Raw genomic sequence first — 19,890 nt, forward strand, 5'->3', positions numbered from 1 at the left:
AGTGAACTGTAAGTCAAAAGTCTGAAATTATACTTGCGAGTGAAATCATCCTTGAAAAGCATTCAACTATAAACTAAGTGTGGCCAGGCCTTTGCTACCTTGATGGACCGACAATGGGATCACCCAGAACCTGGCTTTAACCCACTTGGTGAAGTCACACAACACGACACAAAGCTGTCTACACTGCGCGCCTTTCTGCCGTCCTCTATGCTGCTGCTGCTGCTGCTGAGTCGCTCAGTCGTGTCTGACTCTGTGCGTCCCCATAGACGGCAGCCCACCAGGCTCCCCTGTCCCTGGGATTCTCCAGGCAAGAACACTGGAGTGGGTTGCCATTGCCTTCTCCAGCCCTCCTCTATAATAACATCCAAACACAGGAATCAAAAGAGGGCCACACTACGCGATAAATGGTGAGCAGTGCAGACCCACGCATCCAATAAAAATAAAACGTGGGCCCTGGATGTCGTTTTCAATTCACTAGTAGCCACACTGAATATATTTATTCCATCCAATATATCCAGAATGTTATCATTTCAACACACAATTAACAGAAAAGTGACTAATGAGTAGCTTGCATTCATCTTTTCACACTAAGTCTTTGAAACCTAGTGTGTATTCTACAGTCCAGTTGCATCGATCCCTGGGTTGGGAAGGTCCCCTGGAGAAGGGAACGGCTACCCCCTCCGATATTCTGGCGTGAATTCCGTGGACCGTACAGTCCATAGGGTCGCAAAGGGTTGGACACGATATTCTGGCGTGAATTCCGTGGACCGTACAGTCCATAGGGTCGCAAAGGGTTGGACGCGACCGAGTGACTTTCACTTTCACCATTTCTCACAGGCCCGGAGCCACCGTGCCTGGGGGCCCATACCGGACAGCGCAGGGTAGATTTCAGACTCAGGTCCACCCTTTGCTGGCACACGTGAGCCTCTGATCAGCGCTGTGCACGCTGCTTCGCAGTGAGTCAACGTGTGGGATGCCAAGTGCTGAGAGGCAGACTGGGATGAGAGGGGCAGTACAGGGCTTGAAAAGCCGGAGCAGACTCCGGGGGGCAGTGACGTCAGGGAGCCCTGGCATGCTGCAGGTCACAGGGTCGCGAAGAATCGGACACAACTCAGCAGCTGAAAACAACAGCCACCAGTCCGTGCCGAACTGTTCCTGCTCTCACAACATGGAAGCCCTGGTCTCAGGAGCCAGAAGGGACACTGCTGCTCAGGAGGAAAGGCCAGCAAGGTCTCCACGGCGCTCCAAGCCCTTCCTCCAAGGCATCCTGAACCGGCCGCACTGCGGGCCTGGCCTGTGACGCGGCTGCTGCTAAGCGCCCAGGGGAGGCTGAAAACAGACGAGCACGTAGCCCGGGGTCCTGCGTCCCTGTGAAACCATCTGCATTCTGTTGAGCAGATTTGCGTAAGGTTGGAGCCAAGGGGACGTGGCTGGTCTCCAGGCTGCGCCCTCCCTCTGGGCTTCGACGGCCACTGCTGTGGTCCCCAGTTACGAGGGCGGGAGAGCAAGAGAGGTCCCCCAGTCAGAATCAGCATCGCAACGGAACCCTCCCACACTGACACGAAAATCGAGGTCCTCCGGGGTAAACGTGAAGGAGCTCTGAGATGTGACCTGACCGCCACCTCCTTGCTTATGACAAGAGTTTGCTTTCCACGACTCGGACCTGTGGCCTGTGTTTACAGCCCCACGCAGGGCTGCACCCATCCAGGCAGACACACGCACCTGAACGCCGTGGGCCCCCAGGAAAACCAAACTCACCCCCTCTTCCTTCTAGAAAGCCACAGGCTGCTGCCCTGGGGGCAACGCTGACCCCAGCGGCCCCTCCAGACGGCAGCCCCGTGTGCGAAGCACGCTCGCGGTAAAGGGGGCCTCGGGGGGCGCGCCCCGCTCCTTGTCTCTTCCTCCGGGCCGAGGCGTCCGACTGCAGATGGCGAGTGAACAACGTGAGTCACTCCGCCAGGCAGGCAAGTGTCACGGGGAAAACACGCAGAAAACTGTTCGACACTATTTACATCTTTGTTATTTTATTTCAGCTGCCTATCTCTTTCTAGGACGACTTCCCAGAGAAATTCCATTTTCATTACAAAAGCGGTTTCTCACGCCAGGGAAAAGACTGTGGCGCGGTGATTACTGCCCTGTTGCTTCTACTGCGGTCATCTCAGATGGTGCGTCTGCGGGAGACGAGTGGTTTCCTAAACAGGCTGCTCCGCGTCCTGCCGCGGGTTCGGTTTGCCCGAGTCATCTCTTCTGGGGCCTCGAGAGCAGCAGTTTTCGGGAGACTGTGGAAGGAGGGGAGAGGTCGTGAAGAGCGCCTAACCCTGGCTCACCGACGGCCGGAACAAACCGGCGCGATCACGCAGACAGAGCTTCAGGAAGCGTCCGGCACGGAGCGCGCACCCCAGGAACCTCTGCTTCATCACGAGCACAGCCGGGCGCCGCGTGAAGCCTGCAGTACCGCTCGGAGGGCCCCACGGCAACTGTCCATGCCACCAGCGAGACAGCTGGCATCTACCGGGCACCCAGTCTGTGCTGGCCTCGGAGTGTTCAATGATGGTCAGATGGCATCCAAAGTCCTCAACTCCAACGAATCTCACGGATTCTACCTTTTCTGGGGAGGACGCTGCATGCGTGGCAGGTGGGATCTTAGTTCCCCAACCAGGGGTCAAACCTGCAGTGGAAGCGTGGAGTCTTAAGCCCTGGACCGCCAGGAAGTCTCTGACTCTGCCTTTGAAAGGCTACTATGGTTGTCCCATCTCAGTGGGAAGATGGGGCAGGTGTGCAGGGGCTGGTGCCCAGCTGCACCCCAAGAAGGACCCCGCCCCATCCCCCATCCCGCTCCATGCTGCCCTCCCCCCAACACACACATACACACCACCATCCTGCTAGAAACCTTCACCAGATCTCCACTGCATGAAAAATCAAATCTGAATTCCCTAGAGACATTCAGGGCCTTAATGAATGAGCCTCACTGTGCGTCAGCTTCATCTCCTTCCTTTACCCCGTAATCCCCACGTTCTGGTCAGGCTGACCCCTGTACCACTGTCAAGCTTGTCAGACCCTTCTTGGACTCCGTTAATGCGTACATGGTAGCCTTTCCCGTTGTCCATGGGACAAGCTCCTACTCATCATTCAAGACCCAGGCCAAATGGCTCATCCTCTGAGAAGCCACCTTAACTTTCTCAGAAAAAAACTCCCTGGACTGTCGCATGTATTTGTGTCTGTCTCCCTGGAGACTGCCCTCCATGAGGCCAGAGATCACGCCCAGACCCCCAGCAGGCACAGAGAATGTGAAATGAACGAAGGACCACCTTTCATTGTGAGATGGTTTCAGACGGAGGGCTCCCCAGGTGGTGCTGGTGGTAAGGAAACCACCTGCCAATGCAAGAGACTCAAGAGACAACGGGTTCACTCTCTGGGCAGGGAAGATCCACTGGAAGAGGAAATGGCAACCCACTTCAGTATTCTTGTCTGGAAAATCCCACGGACATAGGAGCCTGGCGGGCTGCAGTCCACAGGGTCACAAAGATTCAGACACGCACACGTTTCAGATTGAAGTCAGGAGTCAGATGCTCAGAGTTCAGGCACTGACTATAAAGTAGCTCCTCACACGAGCTACTCTTCGTCACGTGGCTCTTCTAAATATGCCAGCGATGTAATGTGTGCACGGAGAGGAAGACTGAAGTGCAGCGAGACAGCAAAAGCGCCCTCAGAAGTCACAACAGTCACAGCCACTTGGGTGAGTTCCTACTAATTCTCCACTCAAAAAACGAGGCAGGAGAAGAAAAATTACAGCAGGTAAATAAAAATCATTTAAGGTCTTTTGGTCTTTTTCAATTTTTTTTTTTACACCATTACTGCTTTCCTTCCTCTGTTTCACTCTCTGGAATGAATCATTTCACTTAAGTGGATTTTTCAGATGACTGAAGCCTAATCTTAAAAAGATAAATAAATAAATAACAATTCAGAATGGATAAGATTCAGAAGTACTTCTGAATCTTATTACCCACTTTCCCTGAACTCTTCAACTCTTCCTATGGAAACGAAGCCTGCGTTGATGAGGCAGCAGCATCCTCGGGAGTAAGGAAGACCGCCCTGCTCACATCCCACTGATAACCTCAGGGGCGCCGAGATCTTCATTACTGCCTGCCCCACACAGAGGAGCCTCACACGGCTGTGCTCTTTATTCCATGGCTAATCTTAATAGCATTTTTATCTTGTTCCTTGCAATCAGACTCTTAGAAATAATTTTTCAATAATTTGCTGGCCTCCTCTGCCAACTCAGTGCTAATTAACTATATCCACAGTTTCTACTGGCTGGGGAAAAATGATAACTAACCTTGAGAGAAGATGTATTTTTTTTTTAATTGGGTGGAAAATTATTCAACCTTAAAAACAAATGAAATTCCCAGCCATGCTGCAACATGGATGAACCTTGAAAACATTACATTAAGCAAAATAAACCAGACACAAAAGGACAAGCATTGTATGATTCCACCTACCTGAGATACCCAGTGTAGTCACGTTCATAGAGACAGAACCCAGGACGGTGGCTCCCTGCACCTAGCGGGAGGAGGCGCTCAGGGCGACGAAAAGTTCTGGGCATGAATGATGGCACAGCTCGAAATTGTTTTTATTGTAACAATGGTTATGATTTATACAGTGATAACTGTGTATTAGGCACTACTCCAGGGGCTGTGCATGTATTCACTTGTTAATTGTCACGACAGTCCCTAGAGGTAAATACTATTTATATCTCCCTAGCCCACCAGGCTCCTCCCTCCATGGAATTCTCCAGGCAAGAAAACTGAAGTGGGTTGCCATTCCTTTCTCCAGGGGATCTTCCCCACACAGGAATTGAACTCCGGTCTCCTGCGCTGCGGGCAGATTCTTCACGTCTGAGCCGCCAGGGAAGCCCCGGATGATGGTGTGAACGTGCGTATTAGAGCGCTGAACTGTGCCCAGAAATGACCAAAATGGTGCATTTTAGTTACCTGTGGTTTATCACTAGATACACACACATATGTACAGATATGTAATATATGTATATATGTATTTTAGATCAAACCTCTTAAGAATGATGGCCATGCTTTTATTCGTCACGTGCTTTTATGTGATGAACTCTGTGACATCCCTCTGCAAGGCAGGGGTTGAAATTGTTCCTATTTGGCCTGAGGATCATCAGAATCACCAAAACAGAAGTCTCTGAAGGCGTGAATGGCGTCTGCAGTCCCAAAGGCCTTTCGCTCACAAGTAAGGATACTGGTGACAAAGGGGTGCTCTCCCAGTCCCCAGGGCACCATGGATAATCCCAGGGAGAGCTGGCGTAGAGGAGGCCAGGAAGCCCGTCTTGGACACAGACTCCAAAGCCTCCTCTCATCCTGAGGTCCAGCCAGACAACCCTGAGGTCACGTACTTGGTCATGAAGAGAACAAAGATCCCAAATATCTGGAGTCCCTGGGATGTTTGAGGATTTGTAAAAGAGCAGAGGCAGCCTTTTAAAATACCATACCATTGGGTGAGAGCTTATAAACGAAACACATCAGGTTATGTTGGAACAGCATTCTGAAAGCAGTCTGGTCCATGAGAGAGGGGCGTATCTGGTAGCGCGTCAGTTTGGCAAACACAGAACCCAGGGCTTGGAGGGTTTGATGCTGAACTCTGTCTCACTTAATGAAAGGTTACTATTGTCCCTCTGCCTGAATAATAATTCCCCTTCCTTTTTTGCTTCCTTATGAAATATCATGAAGGTCTACTCTAAAAGTTATAATGCTTTATTAAGCAAACCTCTTAAAACTGTTTTTTTTTTTCCCTCTTGAATTTGAGTTATTTCACTCTGTACATGAACCTAAAATTAAACATTCCATCTCTACATGTTTAATAACATCAAGAGATACAACAATTAATGAGATTGCAGTGGGGGTGGGGAAGAGTTTCATAAGGAGCCTAGTAAGAGTTTCCTATCTTGTCAGAATTTGGTGTTTTAGTTTCTTTTAAGAAAATAGTTTCCTGGCCCATGCCGACACTCCCTGAGCCCTGAGATCAACACAGCATCCTGTTCGAATGTTATGCTGGAAACACTGTGCTGTTCTGGGCCAAATGTATCCAATCACACCGAGGAGGACGGAAAGAACTCTCTCTTGATGCACCACAGTTGCTGGAGGTGGGTTTGTTTATGAGTAGAATAAAATTTACAGCTAAATATAAAAACAGATACATCGTCATCTTGTAAAGGGTAGTAACATGTCATTCCAACTCTGGACTCTTGGAAAAAAACATGAAGGTCATGCCTAAAATAAGAACAGTGAAGGGCCAAGGATCAAACCAGGGGTAAAACCGCAGACTTGTCCCTGTTTTGATGAAGGCATTAGGCAGGTTACAATTGGACAGTGAGATCATTTCTCTTGAACCAGGAAAGCACTGTGGGTTTGTTATTCCAACACACACACACACACACACACCCCACCCCACGCGGGCCCTGGGGAGGGTTTCTGAATCAGGTGTCTCGTCTGGGTATGAAACAGTGATTACTACGTAGTTTTCAAAGGCTATTTATACAGACTATTGGAGCCAAAGAGGAGAGAGACAGAAGAAACACTTTGTTTCTCTGTGTGTGCGTCTCTCTCTCTCTCTTTTCAACTATAAAAGAACTTTAAAAGTCCATAGAGTGAAAGATTTCACCTCCTAGTTACTAAAATAAAGACGGCTAACTGGCTTCCTAAAAAGATGCAAAAGAAACCAAAAAGTCACATGCATCAGATTGTTATTTTTCATAATTTCTGCTTTCAGATTTTAAAAAGTTTCTTGACGTCTCAGAGGCTATCAATGACCACTTGGATGGCCTAAAAAAGGATCTGGTTTTGCCTCTTACTAGGCAGTGACTTGATTTTGCAGAACCTCTATTTCCTCATCCATAATTCTACTTCCTACCGTCAGAGGGGAGGTTACTGGGGTTAAATAATCTTCTATCCATAAAGGTGTTAAACTCAGAGGCTGGCACATGTTGAGGTCCAATTAATATCAGCTTCCTTCCTTCCTCCTGACTCCCAGTGACTGAGGCCAATGACCAGTGTGGGGGGAATGGAAGTAGGGGTGTGGCAGGATTGGCAGGGGTATCGGGGAAAGCGCTCCAGGCACTGAGCCAAAAACAGTAGGTCCGGGGTTTCCCTGGTGGTCCAGCGGTTAGGGGCCCACTTTCCAATGAGGGGTGTGAGTCTGAGTCCTGGTTGGGAAACTGAGATCCCACATGCCAGGCGACATGGCCAAAAAATAAAAATAAATTTAAAAGGTAGCAGGTCTTCTTTAATCCTGTATTGATCATGGACACCCATTTTAAACTCATATGCAGGCTGTATTATATAATATATATATATATATATATATATATATACAGAGAGAGAGAGAGAGAGGCATTCACTTTAAGATACAACACCATGTTCTCAGCTGTTACTTTTTTAGAGGCATTCAGGATAAAGAAGACATGGCACATACATAAATGGAATATTACTCAGCCATTAAAAATAATGAAAACATGTCGTTTGCCACAGCGTGGATGGACCTGCAGACTGTCACACCGAGTAAAGTCAGTCAGACAGAGCAGGAGAAACAGCACAGACATCCCCTATACGCACAGTATGAAAAGAAACATACAAATGAGCTTATTTATAACACAGAAACAGACTCACAGACATAGGGAATGAGCTCAGGGCTGCCAGGAGGGAAGGACGGACGGAAGAGATACTTGGGGAGACTGGGATCGACATGGGCACACTGCTGCATTTAAACCGGATCACCAGCAAGGGCCTGCTGCACAGCCAGGGACCTCTGCTCAGTGTTGTGTGGCAGCCTGGATGGGAGGGGAGTTTGGGGGAGAATGAATACGTTTATACGGCTGAGTCCCTTTGCCTGAAATGATCACATTGTTAATTGGTTATACTTCAACATAAAATAAAAAATTTTTTAAAAATGAAAAATCACTCATCCTCTGGGTAAAAAACAATACTACTGGAAAAACTCAGAAATGAATACAAGACATTAAATTCCCCCATCAGCACTCCTGTACCTAATCTCCTGTTTTTGCTTTGCTGTAGCCCAGGGACAGAGGAGCCTGTTGGGTGCCGTCTATGGGGTCACACAGAGTCGGACACGACTGACGTGACTTAGCAGCAGCAGCAGCCTCAGTATTTATTATACTGTCAACCACTTGCCTGTTTACTGTCCTGCCTTCCCCGAAACATTGGATTCACAGAGGAATGAGAGACAGTCCCTGGCTGTCGTGATTTCTGTTACAGATCCAGCACTCTTAAATTATTCGTTGAATGAACAAAGTTGAACTGAAGTATAATCCACATGCCCCTTAGGAACTCAGGAAATTCTACTGATCAAAGCACCATCATTGTTTCAGTTCAAAAAACCCTTCACTCACCAAATTGATGTTGGTTCCCTAAAGACAGGAGCCTGATCTTAAAAGTAAATAAAACCACAGATTGCTAGTTAGGTGCCAGCCAGCAGCAATCACTTACATTCATACAATCCCACTTGCCCCCTGCTAAAAGGGGCTGTCTTCCAGAACCCTCACGTGGCGATTTAGCAAATTCTCACATTCACTGCGTTACTGACCCAAGGAGTTTCAAGGTCAAGAGCACCCAGCTCAAGAGCGTCCTGTGGCAAACATGAGACGTCCCTCTGCCGTTCACACAGAACGCATCTCAAAGTAACCTGAAATGTTGAGACCACGTTTTACTTTTCCTGAAAGTGCTTGAGATAAAGAGCAGTAAAGGATACTACTTTCCAAAATCAGATGCACTCGTTTAGGTTTCTATTAAGAAATCCGGTGTCCTTATGAAAACAGACTCTGAGAAGCAGCGCAGACAGAAGTATCTCCTGGACTCTTGAGTCGCACTGAACTCCTGCTTCTCTGGACTTACTGGGTCTCCTGTAGCTTTGTGAGTCAACGTTTTCTCTTCATGTGTGAATAAACAAATAATAAAAAGGGTGTGGGAGGGAAAGGCGAAGAGAAGTGGGAACATAACCCCGCTCTGCCTAGAGTTTTGTGAAGATGAAATGGGCCAAAAAAAAAAAAAAAAAAGAAATGGGCCAACAGATTCGAAGCTCCTTTGGAAAATTTAAAATACGCCATTAAGGCAAGAGACCACTGTTGTGATGTTTTCCCCTGGAAACACAACTCTAGGAAACCTGCCTTTCCTAACTGAATTCTTTCTTCAAATACACCTTTAGTAACTGATTGTTAATGAAGAATTACCGCATTGTAACAAAAAGATTCACGATTTTTGTGAATTCTAACTAAAAATGTTTCAATATGGCAGTGTTGATTTAAGAGAATGGGAAATTTAAAAACTACTCATATATAACCAGAACACTGACCGTATTCTTTTCAAAGCAACTAGAGGAAAAAGACCACCAGAACTGAAGAGGACACGAGTGACGCTTTGAGGCATTCAGGCAGTTGCACATCTTCCTACAAGTCTCTCCAGTCCAGTCGTGGCTCCAAGCGAGCGGCTCCTCGCGGTCCTCGCTGCACGTCTGTCTGTCGGCTCCCAGGGTCTGCAGGGCTCCTGGGCCAGTAACATCACTGGCCTCGTTAGCTGAGTGGAGCCAGAGTAATTTTTCTAGAATAAACCCCTCATGGAGGTACACTCCAGCCTCACCTGCTTTTTTGGCAGGGTGCTGCGGGCAGGCGGGCAGGTAGTCCTGGTTCCCTGAGCAGGGACGGAACCCTCACCCCCTGCCTGTGCTGGAGGCAAGGGTCCCACCCTCAAGCCAGCCTGGACCCCTCTGTCCCCGGGCTCGGCCTGCTGGAGGCACTCTGCCCCCAGCCCAGCCTCTGTAGCACCTGTCCTGGGAGGACCTGCCAACTCTGATAAATGCTGAGACAGGGGCACACGTCTTCATCCCCAGCACCCGCCTGTGCTCCTACAGTCGTTGTCGAATGAACTCTACCCCCTAGACTCCAGCTATCCCCTCTCCAAGCTGGCCTACAGCGTGCAGTCAACTAAAAAAAAAAAAAAAATGTGGGATAAAGGAATAACCCATTTCTTGCTCTGTCTGCTTCAATTGTAGGCTCACACACGCACTCTTTTACCAGAAAGCACAGAGATGCAAGTGGGTCCATTCTAACACGAACGAGGACGTCTGTTTCAACTTCACGATAAGCCAAACAGGTAGAGACGCTTGAAGGAAGAGTCAAGTGTCTCAACTTGTACTGAATTTCCCCAGAGTCTCCACATCTGCAAACCACTGATTTACTCACTGGCCATGCCCTTCCAACAGTCCCTACAAAAGGCATTTTCAAATTCCATTGGACATGTACTTTCATCAGTTAATTTTTAATCGAGCCAAATATTAAATGCTCACATTAACCCGACAAAGCGTGTGGAGCTGCTGATTTGCAGTGACAGCTTGTGTTATTCTCACACACAGGCCAAGCATGAAATAGAAAACTAATAACCCCTTAAGTGTATTCTCCAAGTATCATTTATGGGAAAGAAAACTACATTCAAAGGAAACTTGTGCAATGGCTGTCATTTTCCCCCCGAGCCACAAGCTGTTACAATGCAGGGAAGCTCATTTTCCCACGGAGCTGGAGGAGCTCAGACCCCACCGTCACTGCACGGACTCATTAAGAGGGAATCTGGCAGCAGCTGAGGGGACAGACACTTTGGAGAACCGGCCAATTATCTGGGTGTCCTTTATCATCTGAAGTTTCTGAACTCACCCACAGATAAGCCCTTGAAGAGGGCCCGGCAGTGGGGACATAAAGCACAGAAATGAGAGGGGAGAAGGGAAGATGGGGGGAGCATTTGCCTGTGGTTTTATTCATGGGGACAGGTCTGTAAGCTGACACATCCTTCTTGCAAAGGCCCCTGGAGAAGTATGGTCAAGCTTCATTACAAGTAAACAAATCACACGCTCTTTCTCCAACAGATGACAAATGATGAGCAACGATGCTTTTGAGTCTGCTTCATGCCAAGCAACGAGGATTCTCAACATGCAAATTCCACCAGTTCTTAGAAACCACAGAGAGCTGTGATGTCTGCTTCAGCCATAACAGAGAACCGAGCCCCAGGCTGCCAGGCCAGTGGGCTGCTCCCTGCCACCCCTGGGTGGTCTTCCTGGTGGTCAGTGTCTGGGGAAATGAAATCCCGGGTGCTCTCTCCCCTGGGAACACTGAGCTGCACTGACTCCCACCTTCCATTGCTGCTTGTTTTCCGGGGAGAACGACTAGGGGGCCACTTGCCCTCGTGACTTCATGGCACACTTCTTTCATACTTGTGCTACCATGTTGATAAGAAAGGAGAAACCACTTTTCCCCACCGTGAGAACCATGCAGGAGTCCTCTTTCTTAAACGGTAAGAAAATGAAAATAATCCTAGACGTCAAGACTGTCTGAACTGGGTCTGAGACATAGAACAGCAGAACTGAGAGCAGCTGTGCATATACAGGGCTGCCCTGGGGCTCAGACGGTAAAGAACCTGCCCGCATGGAGGAGACCTGGGTTCGATCCCTGGGTTGGGAAGATCCCCTGGAGAAGGGCATGGCAACCCACTCCAGTCTTCTTGCCTGGAGAATCCCCAAGGACAGAGGAGCCCGGCGGGCTGCAGTCCATGGGGTCACAGAGAGTCGGACACGACTGAGTGACTGACACGTGCACATATGTGCAGACCGAGGGCGTGTAGTTTTTATATAAACAGATACAACGAGGCAACTGAAGGGTCTCTAATACTAGCATTAAGGACTTTTATGAAAGTTCAATGTTTAATATAAAGCAAAATCTAAAGGATTTCTTTTCAGGTATGAATGGCGTACTGTTTCAATTCAATGATGGGTGAAATTAAAACACTTAGGTATTTTTCTTCATTTGCTGCTACTAAACCTCAACAGGTCGGTGGGACAGGACATTTGGACACATCGTTTTGTTGTTGTTCAGTTGCCAAGTCGTGTCCGACTCTGTGACACCATAGACTGCAGCACGCTAGGCTCCCCTGTCCTTCACCATCTCCTGGAGTTTGCTCGAATTCATGTCCATCGAGTCAGTGATGCCATCCACCCACCTCATCCTCTGCCACCTCCTTCCCCTCCTAACTTCAATCTCTCCCAGAATCAGGGTCTTTCCCAATGAGTTGGCTCCTCTCATCAGGTGACCAAAGTACTGGAGCTTCAGTGTCAGAACCAAGGGAACACACACATCCCTTTAACGGGACATCATGGAGTAGGACACATGTGCCTGTAGAATAGGTGGGGACAGCAGTCGTGAGGGTGAGTTTGATGTTCGAAGCCCCTCTATCCCACTTCCCTGCTGGCCCAGTGGATGAGAATCCGACGGCCAGGGCGGGGGACACCGCTTCGATCCCTGGTCCAGGAAGATCCCAGAGGCCGCGGAGCAGCTGCGCCTGCGTGCCAGCATCTACTGAGCCTGTGCTCCGGAGCCTGGGGACCACAGAACGGGAGGCCACAGCCTGAGAAGCCCCACCACCACCACAAAAAGCAGCCCGTTAGATGACACTAGAGGAAAGCCTGCACAAAGCAATACAGACCCAACAGACCCAAAAATAAAATAAATAAAAACTAGACTAAAAATTGCCTCTGTCACAATCCATCTATTCAATCAACAGTCACTGCGCACACCTATTATCTGCTACGCTGGGTGCAGCTTAAATGCGATAGGAGGACTGTTTCTTTTCTTGTTTTTTTGGCAGGGGAGCTGTGGTGCATGTGAGGCATCTGGAATCTTAGTTCCCCAACCAGGGACTGAATCTACGCGCCTACAGTGGGAGCTCAGAGTCTTAACCCTCGACCGCCAGGCAAGGCCCAGAACTATTTTATCAAGTGAGAAAGTGCCAATGAAGGAGAACACCTTGACCGTGTAAGATCCCTACAAAGGGAGGATGCTATAGGGATGCTGGGATAACACTAATCTGACTCAGTGAATTATCTTTTAAGTAGGCAACCAGTAGTGGAGAGCCAAGCTCTGAAGCGTAAAACTTCGAGGTAAACACCTCCATTCAATCGCTAGATGCCTACAGAGGACTTTGGCGGGAAGGTGCTGTGGAAGCAGCAGTAATCAAAGAAGGCAGAGCCAGCAGGGGAAGCCAGGACCAGGCTGGGAAATGAAGAAGGGAAACGGGCGATCGACGGGGACTGGGAAAAGGCAGAGCGTACTCCAGCCTCAGAGTCTCTCTCGAGCTCCTGATCCTTAAGACCAACTGCCACGGGGCATTCCCACCCGGGCATCCTATTGGCGGGGAGCAGGGGGACTCCCAGGTGGCTTGGTGATAAAGAATCCACCTGCAGTGCAGGAGACAGAGGTTCGATCCCTGGGTCGGGAAGATCCCCTGGAGGAGGGCATGGCCACCCACTCCAGTATTCTTGCCTGGAGAATCCCATGGACAGAGGAGCCTGGCGGGCTGTAGTCCATGGGGTCACAAAGAGTCGGATATGACTGAGCGATGACGATTCTATTAGGAGCTCAAGTTGAAATTGTCCAAAATTCATTCCATCACATTTATCCCACCAGTCACGTTTCTTAGCATTCCTTGCTCTCTGAGGGACCACCGCTGTTTTCTGGGAAACAGCCTGGGTTTGGACTCGCGCCTCCGCTTCCTCCCCTGCCTCCCTGCTCACGTTCGGTCCGTTCAGTCCTCCGGGTCCCCACTCCCCAGCCGCCGTGATGCAGGCCTCCCTCCTGGCTCCCACAGTCCAGCCTCAGCCACTGTCATCCTCCTCAAGCCCACACATCCCGCCTTGACTCAGAACGCTTTCAATAACCCTTTTAACATCTACCAAGTTAAACACAGACTTAGGACCAGTCTTAGCTCACCAGGGCTCTCTATGCCCCAGGCCAGTCAGACTCTTAACCCCCCAGTGATGCCGCAAGCATTCCCACCTGTCCTGCCTCCTCCAGCTCAGCTACCCGGCCTGCCCTCCCCTGTATCTCCTACCCATCATCTCCTGCATGCAACTCAGCCAGATCCCCTCTGGCTGGACCGGATGGCAGTCCACTGAAGTGTGTCAAGGATTACAGCAATTTACACAGCACTTATCTCAGTCTCACTACTGGTCAGAGAGTTCCTTAGATGCAAAGGTTATCTTCCACATTTTTCACTCAAGTGAAACACTCGGCATAGAGTTTTGCACATAGTAAGCCCTCAATAAATTTTTTTCAATGGAAATAGGCAGTGTCTGTGCCCTACACAATAGCAGGATCGTTAAAACCCTTCCGTTCCCATCACTGCCCGTTGCTAGGAACTCCTCGTGGTTACGATTTGCAAACAATTGCTCATTTTCCTTGATTAAGACTTCTTCACATCATTTTTCTTCTTATGTTGTCACTTAAATAGTAAGTGACTCTGCATTATTATATTTACAATTTTGTTAGAAAATAGCTTCAAACCACCTGTAAAAATTTTCAGTGTTAAAAAGAGAGAAGTCAAGAAAGACAATCCTGGCAGGAATTCATAAAGAAAATGGGAGGAGACAGTCCTGAAATTTAGACTTAGAGGTGTCAACGAACATCCTTTATAGATCTTTTTCCCTCAAGAAATAAAATATCAATATCTAAATATGATGATATAATGATGCAATTAATTTTATTCCTATGCTAATTGTAAGGAGGCACTGAACTAAGGGGACTAAGTACTTATCCCATATGCTCTTCGAAAATTCTATTTCAGAGGTAACACATAGGTATGACATTCATCGTGCTTAAAGCAGAAGAAATCTGAGTATTGGTGAAGAAGAGTTGGAAAAAGTCAAGAAAAGACAACCCACAACGTTGATGCCTGGTCGGGCACTCCAAGCACCAGAAGTCAGAAACTCTCCATATTCTTCTGCAGCTTAAGAAAAGACAGTTTAAAAATACAGAAATGCAGTAATTGGGACTGTCACAATAAAGATGTATTGTTCTCAACAGTAAAATCTCCCTTGGAAAATTTCAGCTTCACTTGATACCACAGATCCTTGGGTCGGTTTTAGGAGAAATTTCAGCTTCACTTGAAACCACGGATCCTTGGGTCGGTTTTAGGACCCAGGAATAGAGAGGTGAGGGGGCTGGTCATAAGCTGACTCGTTATGCTGAAGCTCCAGAGCACAGATGAGCTGATTATTAACTGAAAATGGAATGTGGCTCGATCTCTGAAATTCTGAAGGCAAAACAAGGAGCAGAATGGAAATATCAGGGAACTTTCTCATAGAACCTGGTCCATCGCCTGAGAAAATCAGCCAAGTAGCCCTTAGTGCGTTTATAACTGCTACCAACGGCCACACCAGCCTGGCAGGGAGATTCCCTTTCTAACATGCTTAAGAGGGTGTTTGGGGAAGTAGTCTTCAGTATAAGCTATTTTAGCTGCGTTGAGTTAGTGAAACTTCATCTCAGGCTACAGTATCAGCCCCACTCTAGTCTCCCACTGCAGAGATCGGAGCCAGTACACTCTTCCAGCAGATCCTATCTTTTTCCTGCACAGGGTTGGAATTTATGGTCTCTGGAGGGAAAGCCATCATATCTGATCACAGAATTTTTCCTTGCCTGGCTGCTTGTGGCCAGAATGCAGATGGGGTTCAGATATCCCAGCCTGGACAGACCCCTTTCCTGCCCCTCTCCCTTGCTATCCAGACACAGTGCTCTTCCCTTCAGGTGAGCCCCCCTTCACGTGCTAGAGGCTCACAAGGAGCTGACCTTGCAGGTCCCCCAGCGTGGGATGATGGGCAGGTAGGGGTCAGTGATGGAGGTTGGTGCAGGGTGGAGGGGGGTAGGTCCTGATGAGAAAGCCCACGTGGCTCAGGAGAGAGAGAAACAAACACCCCGTCATCGTGCTCACAGAAGGACAGCTGGGTTTATCTTTTGTCTGACAAATAAAGAGCAGAGAAATCATGTTGGCACTACAGAATCGAGCAGATCAGAACAAGCAGCAATCTACAAAAATACTTTTAGAAACGAAAATGGCTTTGTCGTGATTTCGAAAGTTTTACAACCTTCATTAGAGAAAGACGACCACGAATAAAAGACGTTAGATGGTAAACACCTGCTCTTCAGGAACAGGAATGTCACGGTGGACTAGGAATTTCCGTATGTAGAGTTTTGGAAGAGAAGCCTCTTAACAAACAGAAACAGGACTAGAATCTAAAACCAAGCCAAAACCAAAGCTTTTCTTTTCATCTCTCCCCTGTTTTGGTTCAAATCGACTCTGACTTTTCTGCATACCAGAACGATTTAAGAAAGATAGTTCTTCAAATTAATCTATTCCAACCATCTTCATCAGAGCTTGATTGTCTCTTACTGAAAAGGAATTAATGAAATACTTTAAAAACTGCAGACTAGTGTTTATTAAGTCTTCATAATATGTATAAACAGCGCCTAATGGGTAAATATTTAACAAGGGAACTCCCCTTGCCTTTCAGTTCTCTTAAGCACATGTCTGTGTAACACAGTATTTTTTCAAATTATCTATATTCCTCTCTAGTTAAATCAGGCCTAATGCACACATGAATAGCCATATGGTTAGAAATAACTTTTTCAGACAAATACTGAAGTGTATGCAAAATAACACATACTAGCTTTTTGTTTTTCCCCTCTAAATCTGAGAGTTTAGAATCATCTCATTGGGCTGGTGGCAACAGAATTCATGACATCTCCAGCCCCAGCTTGTGACAGCAACCAGGGCAGGGAAAACGCCCTCCTCCCTGAACCCCGACCTGACCCAGGACCGGGCACAGAGGGGACTCAGCCTGACCTGACCCAGGACCAGGCACAGAGAGGACTCAGCCCAACCTGACCGAGGACTGGGCACAGAGGGGACGTGCAGTCAGGTCTGCTGAATAGCCATCCCTGTCCTCGGCTAACTTTCATCCTTAATCCTGTTTCAACCTCACGCACTCACTTGGTTTGAATCAGACCAAGAGGGATGAAAGAAGAGCCCCGTGCTGGGCTCACTTCTCCGAGTGGTCCCCTGTATGAAGCTGGGGGAAGGGGGCCAGCGTGCGAGGTTACCGCCATACCTGAGTCAGGCGCTATTAGAGGACTTTAAAAAGGTTTAACAGAACCTTTGAACCTCAAACACAATGTATCTCTGGGGGTAAAAAAACCTTCTTAGTCGTACACTACAAAGACAGTGTTGTTTTTCTAGCACAAATACTGCACCACCGCTGAAACGCTGCTCCTGCGAAGACACGATGGAGGACCTCAGCAATGGGTGTGGGGTGTGCTGAGCGGGACAGACTGCTATTAACACACACAGCACCCACACACGTGCTTTATGAGTGGGCTTATCAGCCTCCGAAACGCGGACTAGGACTGGGAGAAGAAACAAACTATAAGAGTCTGGCTTAAAAAAAAACGTGGCTTTCTGTTACCTGGTGTACTATGCAGCCTAATGACATTTAGGGACTCTGAAATGTACCGGTTCAACCAAGGATTGCTAAAAAGATCAATCCGTTCTCACTAGAAAGCACAGCTAAAAGTAACAGGATGCACAGAAGAAAGCCATGTTTTCGACTGACACTAAACAGCAACAAAAGCCCTAAAACAGAAAAGAGAACTGAGTGAACTGTCAAATTTTACAAAAGTCCCCAAATGTGATTGCTCAACAGCACATGACTGCAAACTCTAGGAGCCCTAATGTATCTTTTCTCTACCAAATAAATTATTGAAAGGGGTCATATGATTCTTCGCAGGCAGAAAGATGCACTTTCCCAAGGAAAGTTCATCATTAAATATATTATCTAAGACCGGATCGTCTTTGGGCTATTTTTAACCCTATCATTTTGCTGCCAAAACTGGCCTTAAGCAGCTAATGCTTAACCACTGAAAACGATGCTTTCTCACGAATTTTGTACACTGGCCTGAGAACGGTCTTGCTTTCCAGCTAATCGAGTGAGTGGATGTGGACCATGCACAGAAAAGAGAAACTGCTTGCCGACCAACTAACAAAAAGGAAGCCAACCTCTACTGGATGTGGAGAAGCAAGTTCCTGTCTTCCTAAACCACAGAGACCAAAACATGAGCACACAAAAAAAGCTGCCCCACCATCTCAGCAGAAGGAAGCCAATCGCCTATTAAAGCATCTTTTCCTTGCAGTTGTCAGACGTCTCCCGCTCTCCTAACACATGAAGCAAAAGGTCACGTTTCTCAGTTCAGAGTGCACCGTTCACCATAAACCTGCCTACATCTCAAGCCTGTGCTTGCAAAAGCCACCTTGGCCGTGAAGTGGTCCCAGGGCCCCTAAACTCATCTACAGAAATTTGAACTGAGTTACAAGGGGATAAAGCAATACTGAATATAGCCATTAAGAGTTAAGTTTCCTGTCTTGAACTGGAGTGGGAAAGCTATCTCACTTCAACGGGGCCACCAGTGCGAGTACATATTGTCTTGTGCTCAGCGGCTTCAGTCGTGTCCAACCCTCTTTGACCCTATGGACTGTAGCCCACCAGGACTGGAGTGGGTTGCCATGCCCTCCCCCAGGGGATCTTCCTGACTCAGGGACGGAACCCTTGTCTCCTGCATTGCAGGTGGATTCTTTACCGCTGAGCCACCGAGGAAGGCCCCCAGATTACATAGTTACCACAGAAAACATCCTTGAGAGGTCAGAGCTTGTGATCATTCCGCTCCTGTCTCTACAGCATTCCAGCCTCTCTCCTCCAAAGCTCAGCCCGTCTAGCAGATGCCAGATGTGCTTGGCATCCTAGGTACCACCACGGATCCCAGGAGGCCACTGGAAGGGGACGCTGCAGGACCCCTCCCGGACTCTCGTTTTTCCTAAAAGACGTCACGGGAATCAGTGGTCGGTGATGGTAGCCGGCACCTCTAACCCCCCCGTGCACCCCAACACCTGTAGACGTGCGAACCACAGGCTCTGACTCAGAGGCTCTGGGTGGGACCTGAGGTGCCACTCCTCCAAGACGCTCCCAGGGGACGCCCGCGAGCTCCCAAACGTGGAGGGGCAGGTCTCAGACGCTTCCTAGAGCCACTGCTGTCTCGCTGCTCTGCTATCCTGCTCCCTCTGGATGCTTTATTCAGACTCAGGGATAGAGCCCCGTCCACTCCACAGCCAGTCTCTTCTCCAGTGTTTGTGTGACGTGCAGACTTCTGAGACCACCTCTCAGACACTTACCATCCCAGGCCCTGCTTTCTGCAGCTTACGGAGCATGGAATGCAAACCATTCTCCCTCAGCCTCCGAAGCAGCAGCAGCAAAGAACAAGTGTGACTTTGAGTCTAAAGCCCCCATCAGAACAGATTCAGCAGATGGGCTGATCCACTGAGTCCTGTAAGCAGTGCAAGTTACTGTCCAACGTCAAGAGAATGTGTCAGCTCTCCTCTGAAACTTGCTCATCCTCACCGAGTCCTTTATGCCGCACAACACGTGTTATGAGAGAAGCAACTCTGATTGGTGCAAATTGGGAGGAAAATCTGTCTGGATGCCAAATGCTCAAAATAAAAATTTAGGTTCATAATGCATCTTTGGAAAGGACATGTAAATCAGTCTCCCAAACATACTTCTCAAATAATACTGCCTCTTTTATTATTCCAAAGTGTCCATTTATGATAGCATTTCCTCACACTTTTTTCTGCCAAAGTCCTTTGTTTTCCTACTTAGCCATCCATCTCTATGTTGTCCTGAACGCTACACATTTCACCGTCAGCAGTTTGTGCTTCTATATGATTTATTTTTACTATAAGAGGTTTTGTCAAGAAAAAGTTTATCATGTTCTATGATACGTAATTGTGGTTTGGCATCATAAAATGTAGCCTCTACATTTATCAACCTCAGATACCTGTTGACCACAAAGATAGGCTCTACTAAGAAAATTCTATTTTGAAAGGAGGAACGAGCGGGCCTTCACTTAAAAAGAAAATTCAATTGTATGAGATGTTAATGTACCAC

The 19,890-nt window shown here is 48.0% G+C and overlaps 1 protein-coding gene across 3 annotated transcripts in view; it reads right to left on the minus strand.

Annotated features, from left to right (window-relative positions):
* BCL2 (BCL2, apoptosis regulator) overlaps positions 1-19,890 on the minus strand; it is a 196,790-nt gene that overhangs the window by 173,293 nt on the left and 3,607 nt on the right. Inside the window, exon 2 of one of the 3 annotated variants that reach the window (XM_027526257.1) lies at positions 2,008-2,279. The exons of 1 other annotated variant lie outside the window; for it this stretch is intronic. In XM_027526257.1, the coding sequence (XP_027382058.1) occupies positions 2,193-2,279 (87 nt within the window). In that variant the 3' untranslated portion in view covers positions 2,008-2,192. One more of the 3 variants, XM_027526258.1, reaches the window with a different exon arrangement.

The sequence above is a fragment of the Bos indicus x Bos taurus genome, chromosome 24 (assembly GCF_003369695.1).
Source record: "Bos indicus x Bos taurus breed Angus x Brahman F1 hybrid chromosome 24, Bos_hybrid_MaternalHap_v2.0, whole genome shotgun sequence".
Lineage (NCBI taxonomy): Eukaryota > Metazoa > Chordata > Mammalia > Artiodactyla > Bovidae > Bos > Bos indicus x Bos taurus.